The sequence below is a fragment of the Schistocerca serialis genome, chromosome 12 (assembly GCF_023864345.2).
Source record: "Schistocerca serialis cubense isolate TAMUIC-IGC-003099 chromosome 12, iqSchSeri2.2, whole genome shotgun sequence".
In the NCBI taxonomy this organism is placed as follows: Eukaryota; Metazoa; Arthropoda; class Insecta; order Orthoptera; family Acrididae; genus Schistocerca; species Schistocerca serialis.
The window spans coordinates 11943896-11956239 of NC_064649.1; the positions used below are offsets into that span (position 1 = coordinate 11943896).

The 12344-nt window shown below is 43.5% G+C and overlaps 1 protein-coding gene across 1 annotated transcript in view; it reads left to right on the forward strand.

Moving 5' to 3' along the window:
- Window positions 1–11859: 11859 nt before the first annotated feature.
- Window positions 11860–12344, forward strand: part of LOC126428349 (uncharacterized) — a 657372-nt gene continuing 656887 nt past the window's right edge. Inside the window, exon 1 of the mRNA XM_050090281.1 lies at window positions 11860–12097. Within this exon, the coding sequence (XP_049946238.1) occupies window positions 11860–12097 (238 nt within the window). The remainder of the gene's footprint in view (window positions 12098–12344) is intronic.

A 12344-nucleotide genomic window follows, 5' to 3' on the forward strand; every position in this document is an offset into this window, starting at 1 on the left:
ACGAAGAAACTGTTGCGTGACGTTAGCTCGATGTGCGGGTGCGTTGTCTTGGTGAAACAGCACACGCGCAGCCCTTCCCAGACGTTTTTGTTGCAGTGCAGGAAGGAATTTGTTCTTCAAAACATTTTCGTAGAATGCATCTGTTACCGTAGTACCCTTTGGAACGCAATGGGTAAGGATTACGCCCTCGCTGTCCCAGAACATGGACACCATCATTTTTTCAGCACTGGCAGTTACCCGAAATTTTTTTGGTGGCAGTGAATCTGTGTGCTTCCATTGAGCTGACTGGCGCTTTGTTTCTGGATTAAAAAATGGCGTCCACGTCTCATCCATTGTCACAACCGACGGAAAGAAAGTCCCATTCATGCTGTGGTTTCGTGTCAGCATTGCTTGGCAACATGCCACACGGGCAGCCATGTGGTCGTCCGTCAGCATTCGTGGCACCCACCTGGATGACACTTTTCACATTTTCAGGTCGTCATGCAGGATTGTGTGCACAGAACCCACAGAAATGCCAATTCTGGAGGCAATCTGTTCAACAGCCATTCGGCGATCCCCCAAAACAATTCTCTCCACTTTCTCGATCATATCGTCAGACCAGCTTGTGCGAGCCCACGGTTGTTTCGGTTTGTTGTCACATGATGTTCTGCCTTCATTAAACTGTCACACCCATTAACGCACTTTCGACACATCCATAACTCCATCACCACATGTCTCCTTCAACTGTTGATGAATTTCAATTGGTTTCACACCACGCAAATTCAGAAAACGAATGATTGCACGCTGTTCAAGTAAGGAAAACGTCGCCATTTTAAGTATTTAAAACAGTTCTCATTCTCGCCGCTGGCGGTAAAATTCCATCTGCCGTACGGTGCTGCCATCTCTGGGACGTATTGACAATGAACGCAGCCTCATTTTAAAACAATGCGCATGTTTCTATCTCTTTCCAGCCCAGAGAAAAAAAATCGGAGGCCTTAGAACTTGAATGCACCTCGTATCATGCTTTTAGGTCGATTCTGTTACGGTATTTCTACTTCATAAGGCAAAATTCACAAAACATTAGCACCTGTTTTTGGTAAATACCGGACATTCCTGATACAGATGGATGTCAGTTCTTATAAAAGCGTAATAACACGTTTCAATCGTATTGCTGCGGGATCATCAGAAAAGTAAATGCGTCCTGCCAAACTGATAATTCGCCTTGTATTCCTGTGGAAGCAGTGAACTGCAAAAAAGAGCAAGAGTTCACACAACAAATGTAATTCTTCCGTTTGTGAAAAGAGCGACTCAACAATTCGATGTTTCAAACTGTTTGCTACATATCCACCTGGCCAAAAGTAAAAATTATAACCATCGCATTAATGTTGGCAGTTTCACATAAATTAGAGTAACTGTACCGGTCTACTGCATTTGTATTACTACAACAGTATGCTGAAGTGTTAAAACGATTTGATTTCAATTATAAACGAAAGAAAACTTAAAATATCGCCTGCGTTTCAGATAACGTACAACAACGTACAATGAACTAAACGAAAAATGTCTGTGTGTTCCCCAAAAGCCAGTTTACAATTGAGAGTTGCCGCTCTTACAACAGCCGGGATTGTTGCTGAAAATTACTTGAGTGTCATCGATGAAAGCAAGCGCTGTTGGCAACAGAACTGTCCTTCAAATTCACTGTCAAGAGAAACACGACCTCAGCCGCTTATCGTGTGAAGTACATCAGTGGTGAAGAAAATTTGCACCAGGCCGGGACTCGAACCCGGCTGTTCTGCCCCTCTGGAACGGTTGCCTTAACTGCTTTGGCCATCCGGGCCCAAGTTCTCAACCTGTCACGCGCAAGTACTGGCGAAATACGGAACTAAAATCGCAACATCAAAAAAAAAAAAAACAAAAAAAAAAAAAAAAAAAAAATTGGGGTGATGAAATTTCGAGAATAGATTTGTCTAGGCACAATTTAACCGATTAACATTGTAAGATCATAGGTTAATATAAGCTCGACATAAGCCATTGAAAATGTGGAATACTGGCACATTAATAACCTGTGTAAGCTATAGAATATTGATTGCAAACATACAAACCTGCATCTATTCTGTTGTACAGGTGCCGAATGTCAGTTTGTGGAATGAAGTTTGAAAGTATCTAACTAAAACTGTTTCCTTTTTTATTTGTCAAAGTATCATTGATAAGATTGTTCTAAATTAATTATTCAACAAACCTGCATCTGACTGCGTCTGTGAACTTGTGTCTTGCACTCCTCCATTTTGCCGGAAATGCAGCCTGTATCTGACTCAGCAATCAAGTTTAAGAGAATAATGCCGTTAGTGCAATGGCATTAAGATTGTAATGGCAAATTAACTTTTGGCCCTGATGTTTACTTAACGAAATTATATCTTGCCTTGAACAATGCTAGTTGCACAATGGCATAAAATTAGTTATTTGAAATAACTTTGCTCTGATAACGTTAGTTATACCAAAATCGATTTCAGGCTATGAACTGCACATACATATTGCATAGAGGCCTCATTTTCTTTACGTTCTTTCATTGGTGGGTAACTTTACTTTACTACTCATTTTCATAATCAATACAAGCAAAGGATGTGGATTACGATTCAGGCTGTTAGATGTAAACGCAATGTTGATCTCAATACATATATTGTTAAAATTTGAAGTCATACACAAAACCCACCATTTCTAACATTTTTGTAGCACGAATAACTCTTACAAAAATTTTTACAAAATGCTTACCGTGTCTAACCTTGGATATACAAATCCTGACATTATCTAACAAAAACCATTCTGAAATCATTATATATCGTCTCTCATTTGCGTGCTTAAGTTTGGTCAGGGGCAGAGAGCGCGTCGTACCTTAACGCTGTCACCACACGTCTACTTCCTCCGGGCACCTAGCTGCGACTCCCCCGTTTTTTACTGTGCTCGCCCGGCTCTCTTAACCATTAAAGATCCTCCTACTCGAAGATATTATACTCATTTCACCATGCGGTTGGGAACTACCAGACTTTATTTTCTTGAGCTACTCTGATCAGTCCTTAGCACATACCTTTCAAGTTCAATGCCTGTTGCACTTGGTCGGTCAATAGAGGGACGGTTAATGTTGTTTGTGGATGAGGCTGAAGTTGTCGTCCAATGATGCCCCATATGTGGTCGAGTGGAGACAGATCTGGTGGTCCAGCGGGCCAAGGCAACATGTCGACACTCTGTAGATAGTGTTAGTTTACAACAACGGTATGTGGTCGAACGTTATCCTGTTGGAAACTACCCTCTGGAATACTATTCATGAATGGCAATACAACAGGTCGAAGCACCAGATTGGCTACAAATTTGCAGTCAGGGTGTTTAGGATAACCACGGAAGGGCCCCTACTGTCACACGAAATCGCGCCTCCTGTGTGTCTAGCACGTTCACAGGCTGGTTGCAGGCCCCCAATTGGTCTCCTCCTAACCGACATACAACTATCACTGGCACCGAGCCAGATCCAGATTTCATCAGAAGATACAAGAGACCTTCACCCTGCTCTCCAATGAGCTCTCGGCTGACAATACTGAAGTGGCAAAAGTCGGTGGTTTGGTATCAGGAGAATGTACGCTACACAGCGTCTGTCTTGGATCTGTGCTTGAAGCAAACCATTTGAAAGGTTCTTTGTGCCACTGTGGTGCTGACAGCTGCTCACATTGTTGCTGCAGACACAGTACGATGCGCCAGAATGTGAATGTGTGGGTTTTATTTTGTCAAGTTGCGCAACGGATTCATCCAACAAATACCCTTTCGCTCCTGCAAGAAACAATTTCCACGTCATACTACTACAGAAGTCAGACAAACGCTCCTAATGTACCAACAGGAACTGCTTGAAAAACATTCAGCAACAAATATCTTCTGGAGTCGTCAACTGCAAGGAAAAGACACAAAAATATTCTATATAATCTTATGTAACTAGTGGGATACTTGGGTACGGGAGTATTTCTAGGTAATGGAAGAAAAACATTAAACGAACGAAAAATATTATTTATTACAAAAAATTCTGAGAAATCAAGTGAAATTTTTTCTTATACAATAATAACAAATTTCCATGTTATTTTCGGAACAGTAGATTGCCTCTTATGGATAGGAATGCTATTATCTTACAAAGTGTGGAAAGGTTCTTTTCTCCCTTTACTTTAAGAATGTTACTCAGCAGAATGGCTGAGAGCCAGACCTACACAACTTGAACAACTTTTCTAGGTACAGTCAAGGCTGTCGCGTGAGAAATGTAATGGAGTGTCCTGTTATGGAGGACAGATGGGGTTCGCATACGCAGTAGCGCTCAATACCGTGAGCTGCAACGACTGCTGCCTGTATCGCTCGCTGCTAACAAATAACACAACTATCTCTTTCTATCCGGACTGACCTCGGCCAATCAAGCTCTCCCTACGCCTTGATGAAGTCAAGGACTCCTATCCTCCCCTGGTCTAACTACTGGCATGGTACACCGGTCGGATAACCAGTCCACCCCGATGCCACTCAATACTCACTCGCAGGTCCGTGTTCACACTGCACAGTAAGTGTGGCGGCCAACACGGTGAACAACGCTTAATCACGAGCGACTCAATAAGTATCACTCCAATTTGGTAACAACAGAGGTGCTCTCCCAGTGAAGTACTGAGAAGAGACTTTGTTCCTCACTCTTTGCGTGCACATATGAGCACACTCGCTCTCGTTAAGTGTTCCCGCTCCTTCAGCGACAACAGAAATGCTCCTTTTTCTGGAAAAGTTGCAAGGGTATATCATTCGCCGCCTTCCCCCACTCCTCTGACTCTTTGCGTCAGAAATATTCTGCCAATCAGCATTGCTCTTTTAAATGGAAGAATGACGTTTCGTTTAAGTCGACCGTTGCAGAAATCTGTAGCATCTCCGTTAGGCGTATACTGTCCTCCTGTGAGAACTCTGTAACTATGCAGTCAGTCCATGAAAAAATGCGTCTTCTGGGCGCTCCCACACAATGTAGCGGAATTCGCTTTGAAGTCAAACACAGGGGTCGTTATCTCTTCGCTCTGGAAAAAGCTGTCTTTTTCTCTGGGAGGTCACTTCGGCCCAAGTAGGTATGTTGTTGACCCAGCCCTCTGAAGGGACAGTCTTCCCAGTGGGCTGCTTTCCTCTTCAGAACGAAAATTCCTGTGGCCATCATGTTGTGTACACCAGCCTCGACTTTTTTTCAACCTCGGTGCGCACTTGCGATTTACTTAGTAGATTTGCATATCGCTTACATGAATTCATACAAAATTGACTCTACCTTATCGAGTTTGGGTTCGAATGAAGGGTCTTGATGTGCAGAGTACGATTGTGAGGACGGAATATGTAAGAAATGAAGGTCAGGAGGCCACGCCACCTTACAAGCGCCATATGCCTAACATGACGGTCTACACTCTCGGCGGTGCCATGTGGCTGTCCACAGCCCGGTCTTCTTGTGACCATGCATTCTTGTGACCACCACTGCCAGTAGTCATGTACAGTGGCTACATTCCTGCCAAATCTTTCTGCAATATCACTGGAAAGAACATCCAGCTGCTCGTTGCTCTATTACAAGATCTTGTTCAAACTCAGTGAGGTTTTGATAATTAAGTCTTAGTCGCCTTAAAGGCATTCTTGAGTAACATCAGCTCACCACGTCCAATCTGAAAGGCGACTAAAGCTCACGACCGTTACAAGCTATGCTTAAAGCAAACCTGATTTGCGCTACCAGCACCGCTCTTATGCGACTGACTCGAATGTGAACAGACACCATCTTTCAAATGTAGAAACACGGCTACCAACTTTCATTTATATCGGACAATTCTTCTTCGAGTTATGATGTTGTTTCCGTCGGTGTAAATGGAGCTTTCTGGGCTCAGTTACATGAAATGTATGTTGGTTTTAGAACTTAATACGGCGGAAATTGTTGCATGTGCTGTTTATGTCTCTCTAAGGTCTAAGTTATGAGCTGCACAGCGATAGGCTAAAATGACGTTCACCAACAAGCTGGCAGTATTTCCCCTGTACAGAGGTACAGCGTAGCTATGGCGGTTATCGCTCAAAATAACTGGCTTTTAAAATAACAGATTTTAAGTTTTTTATTGCTGTAATTTCCAGCAATAGACATAAACATCGGACAAAGATTTAAAAACTCTAAGGCTTCCTGAGGCTTTACACGTTTCAAGACACGTAGAATCAAAATATCAAATAAAGTAGGTAAATGAAAGGAAGCTTAGTGCGTCCACTGCTCGCTGCTTTTTCTTTTTTTTTCAAAAACTAATGAGGGGGTTGAGTACTACAAAAAATTCTCCAATGTTCGCCAATATTCTCCTACTGATTCTAATTTTTTAAATCTTTGTTCAGTAATCATTTTGGAATCGAGGATCGTATCCTTGTTTGAGCATTACGAATAGTCAGTGCCAGAGGGTGAAAACTGAGGTTGGAAAACTCTGTTTGGTGTTAAGTTGTTCTTTTACAAGGCTGTGTTACGTGGACACAGGCAGCACATCAACTACTTTATATTTTCATTGTAAACTATGAATGAATTAAGACACAAAGGAATTAAAGACATTAGCTGCTGGTGGACACTCATTCATGAGGAAAGTTGAACATTTCTCCCAAACCAGGATTCGACTTCAGACCAGCACAAATTTTCAACTTTCCCCACTGAGATAAATCAGTGCCCACTGGCGGCTAACGACTTCAGTTCGTTTGTGACTTGATTTATAGTGGCTGCAAGATCAAAATGGTGTCTGGAAAGAACAGGCTACATGTGTAAATGAACTGTTCAGTTTTCAACTTATCATTGTTGCATAACTTTCTTTCTCTTCTATTATTTCATAGAAACGAAAAACAAATAATAAACATTTGTGTGAAATTAGTGGCGCTCTTTCTCTGATGTTTTTAATGGGAATTTGAATGCAATTAATTTTTACTGACAAAATCAAAAATTCTCTTTTAAAAATCCAAATCAACAATTTAGTTGTACACAAAATGCAGTGTGAGTCACTAACTATTGCCACCTAGAATAACTTTGACAGTATGTTGTTGTTGTGATCTTCAGTCCAGAAACTGATTTGAAGTCGCTGTCCATGCTAGTCTATACCGTGCGAGCTTCATCATCTCCCTGTACCTACTGCAACTTACATCCTTCTGAATCTGCTTAGTGTATTCATCTATTGGTCTCCCTCTACGATTTTTACCCTCCACGCTGCCCTCCAATACTAAATTCGCGATCCCTTGATGCCTAGAACATGTTCTACCAACCAGTCCCTTCTTCTAGTCAAGTTGTGCACCAAATTTCTCTTCTCCCCAGTTCTATTCAGTACCTCCTCATTAGTTATGTGATCCACCCATCTAATCCTTAGCATTCTTCTGCAGCAACACATTTCGATAGCTTCTATTCTCATCTTGTCCAAATAATTTATCGTCCACGTTTCTCTTCCATACATGGCTACACTCCAAAGAAAATACTTTCAGGAACGACTTCCTCACACTTAAATCTATAGTTGATATTTACAAATTTCCCTTCTTCAGAAACGCTTTCCTTGCCATTGCCAGTCTACATTTTATATCCTCTCTACTTCGACCATCATCAGTTTTTTGCTCCCCAAATAGCAAAACTGCTTTACTACTTTAAGTGCCTCATTTCCTAATCTAATTCCCTCGGCATCACCAGACTTAATTCGACTACATTCCATTATCCTCGTTTTGCCTTTGTTGGTGTTGATCTTACATCCTCCATTCAAGACACTGTCCATCCCTTTCAACTGGTCTTCCAGGTCCTTTGCTGTCTGTGACAGAATTACAGTGTCATCGGTGAACCTCAAAGTTTTTATTTATTCTCCCTGGATTTTAATTCCTACTCTGAATTTTCCTTTTGTTTCCTTTACTACTTGCTCAATGTACAGTTTGAAGAACATGGGGGATTGGGTACAACCCTGTCTCACTCCCTTCCCAACCACTACTTCCCTTTCATGCCCCTGGAATCTTATAACTGCTATCTGGTTTCTATACAAATTGTAAATCGCCTTTCGTTCCCTGTATTTTACCCCTGCCATCTTCAGAATTTGAAAGAGAGTATTCCAGCGAACATTGTCAAAAGCCTTCTCTAAGTCTACAAATCCTATAAACACTACCACCCCAAGGAAATTTCGTCACTAGGGCAAACAAAAGCCGAAAGCTAATGTAAAATGTGAACTAGCCATTGAAGATGAGCATGTCGCTTCGAAACCGGTGATGGCGCTATTTAAATAAAGAAATAAATTAATAAATAGCATTCAAAAAAGTGTCTGGTTGCTGTTATCGTTTATTTAACAGTCAACCTACATAAAAATAGTCGTATGTCATAAACGATTCTAGGTCTCATAACGAGATTTCTGCAAATCATAGCAAGCAGTGAGGCACATATATTGTATGATAAAGACTCGAAATTTTTTTATTCACTGACATATGGAAATAACTTGTCTGGAGCAGTGAGGTGTCAGCGACTCAGGAACGCATACAGACGTCCACAGCACTGTAGGAAAACCAAAGTGGCGCGCTCCTACACATCCACAGTGCCTGGCGAATGGCGTAGCAGGGCGTGCACAGACGCCCACAGCAGCGAAAGCGTTAAATTTGTCACCCTACCCGTTCTGCATCAGTCGGAAGCGCCCACTACGTGCAGCAGCCAGGGAAAGTACGGCCAACTCGTCAGTGGCCGCCACCTTTGGCCCACTGCGCCGCTGGTGTAACATTGACTTCTACAGCACATGTAGCTGTGTATATTAAACTAGTACACTCAACCAGCTAATGCACTGCTTAAACTGGTCGGTGGCTTCAAACAGAACATGTCGGATATTTAGCAACAAAAAATCTCAACTAATTTAAGCTAAATGAGTCGAGAAGCATTTGTTGTGGAGAGCATGAAACACTGTCTTTTCCCTGCTATTAATAGCGAAAGGAGATTTCGCAGTTGTTGCGGCATCGAGTTTGAACACCAGCCGGCCGGAGTGACTGTGTGGTTCTAGGCGCTACAGTCTGGAGCCGAGCATCCGCTACGGTCGCAGGTTCGAATCCTGCCTCGGGCATGGATGTGTGTGATGTCCTTAGGTTAGTTAGGTTTAATTAGTTCTAAGTTCTAGGCGACTGATGACCTAAGAAGTTAAGTCGCATAGTGCTCAGAGCCATTTGAACCATTTTTAACACCAGTTTTCGTAATTACCGTTAATCTGGTCCTATCCAATAGTCAACAGGACAAAAGGGAACCACTATTAGTTTGCAAGCGCAAGGAAAAATCCCTAGTTTACAGCTCTATATCGACTTACTTGTTATTGCTGCTACTCGATACTACGAAAATTCGCCCAATGTCTCTTTTGTTATACGACATAAAGTATTGGATTGAAATATGTATGCACGGTACGTTAGTAAATAGAACTGATAAATGTGCCTATATGATTGTGTATCCTTTATATTTTTGTCAGATCTGTCCCATAAAATTGTTCTATGACATTAGGAGAATGATTACCAAAGTAAAAGAGACTGCAATACTCTAAATATGTGTTCAAATAAAACTAGGCCTACTGTCACGTCCCGGCACAGCCTCACTATACCCGAATGAAGTAACTGCAAACTGCGTAGCGCAATCGGGATGTCAACGACAATGGGTTAGTTATAAATTGCTGTTAACCTTTATATCGGAGATGATAGGGGGAGAATCTTCTTGGTTTGAAGCAAATAAGTTTCCTGAAAATAGGTTACAGAATTGCAATAGGCATAAATGATTGGTTAGTTTCTATCAAGTTTATTGTCACATATACTTATGTGAAGTGTTGGACCATAAACCCCTTAGTAAGATTCAGTCTATTTATTCGGACTTGCTACTTCAAAGCTAATTGCCGGTACACATAAGAAACGAGTACAAAGCAATCACTTGTTCTTGGTTAGCACTGAAATCTCTCTAAGTAATTGAGACAAAGACTGACAGCCTCTGTTCAACACTATTCCAATGAAACTCTAAAAATCCTACTTGAGCTGCAGTTCCTGAGTGTCCACCAGAGTCTGTCACCATCTTCTCGTAGTTGAAGTCTTTATCAGCTGTATTGGCTGCTATGGGCCTACTCGGCCCCACTGGCGTCTTGCTGCGGAATCTCCAAACTGCCGGCACTGGCTCTGAATCTGCACCTGAATCTCTGCTCCTAGCTATTCCGCTGTCTGGCCTTTTATTTCGTTTCTCATGTACTTGGGCGCACATGAGCTAATTTGTTTCACACGATCCTTTCATTTCTAAGTGATTGGAGTGCACAAGAATACCTATGGTTCCACACGACACTCTTGTTTCCAATTGGTTGGCTTGCACAAGAATGCCTTTGGTTGCACGCAACACTGTCGTTTCTAGCTGCACGCTACTTAATTTGGTTCCACATGAGTCATTTCCGCACGTGACTGACACTCTCTCTCGCGGTATTATCGCCCTGGTGTTTGTGTCTTCCATTGTGCAAGTTAGAGTCATGCTGCTTCCTCTGGCAGGAAGTCAAACACTAAGTATTTTTATCAACAGCCATACTTGGCAGCCTCTACCGCTTATCCTGTCCCTACGTCCTGGTGGACTATTTCTTAATGTCGGCTGGCTGTTTGCCTATGGAGCCTGGACTCTTATTATGGTCACAAAAGCAAGAATAAAAATTAAAATTTTCTACGGTCACAACACTACGATCAAAAGTAGGCTGTAGGAAGCAGTAACAACTGTATTGCTTTTTATACAATGTAGATTAGCGACAATGGTGCAACAGAAGTAACGGTCTCCTCATAATGGTAGTCATTCCTGAACTAGGTTCAGTACTTGCCTCATCCAAAAGTTTTTTTTTTTAGTTTTGTACATTATATTGTGTTGGACAAAGTAGGATTTATAATTTTTAGCATCGTAAAAAAAAAGTTTAAACCATACTGTGCATTCGATCAGGTTAAATTTTTTATCATTCATGATAACTTTGTACGGTACCACTCACTGTTTTCTGATTTTATGCTAACAGTGGCAGTTTTATCTCTAAGATTTCTATTTTGTAATTAAATTACCTTTAAACCATCCTATTAGCTCATCTGACTTTTTTTTGTTGTTCAAATGGAGTGGAAACTAACAGCAATGTAAAAAGCAGGAAAAAACAAAAGGCCAGATATGAATAAAGTTAACTGAGAGGTTAAGTCGAGTTCCTGCAACCTTTCCCATTGCGACCAATATTCTTCTTCTTGTTGCACCCCTCTCTTTGGAAGGAATTCTGTACAGTTTTCCTTCCTTTTCACCTCGAAATGAACAGCCAAAAGCACAGCACTCAAGCATTATTCTATTAAAATCTTAAAATGCACAACACGTCCGTTACTTCACGCGTAACGCTTGGATCCACAATGGCTGCTAATGTCATGTGACGCGGCATCAGCCAATCCTGAACTACCAAGGGCGGCATACTTTCCTTTATACAGAGCTTTACGGTGGCCCGCGACGCGCTGCCTCCTAGCGGCAGGAAGCGGAAGCTCTGTGCGCGGCGCGCTCTGCGCCAATCGGCAGCCGCCGCGGGCAGACGGTGCTGCCGCGCGGCGGCGGCGCAGCGGAACCTCTGCGGTGCCGCAGCGCGCCGGCCGCCAGTCGTGCTGCGACCGCCGTGGCTCGCGGACGTGCGTGCGCTGCCGCGAGGTGCCGTCCCGTCCCGACCCGAACCCCTCCGTCCCGATGCGGCTGGCTCGCTCGGGCGCCGCGGCGCTTTGAGGCGGCCGCGATGCCACCAGCGCCGCCGCCGTCGTAGTAGCGGGGCGTCGTCTGCCGTCGAGCCGGGGGCGGAAGGCGAGAGCTCTGGGCGCGCCGGAGGCGGCCATGCGCCGGCCATGACGGCGCCCGTGCCGCTCGCAGTGATGACGCTGCTGCTGACGATGATGGCGGCTCGCGGGGCCGCCGCCTCCCAGGCGGTCGTCGTCGCGGCCGGGGGCGGGGGCGCGGGCAGCGAGACGCCGCCCCCAGCCGTGCCGCGCACTCAGCTGGCCGGCCCCCGCGGGGGCGACGACGACTACGACTACGACGAGGAGTACCTGGAAGAGGAGCAGCCCGTGACCGGCACGGCCTCTGGTCAGCAGCCCACCCTCTCTGTCCTGCTCCTAGGCATAAGCGCTTTACCACTTCAGCTGTATGGTCCTACTAGTTTCACGGCGTTAGAGTCACATTTGGACTGATACATCTCCATACAGAGTAGACCTGTTTCGGTGAAAATGTTGTTGAACTGTACACGAAGCTATAAAAGAACAGTTATGCACTCATATTTACTTTATAATTTATTTCATACGATAGCCAATAGATAGCCCAGCATTCTTTGTCT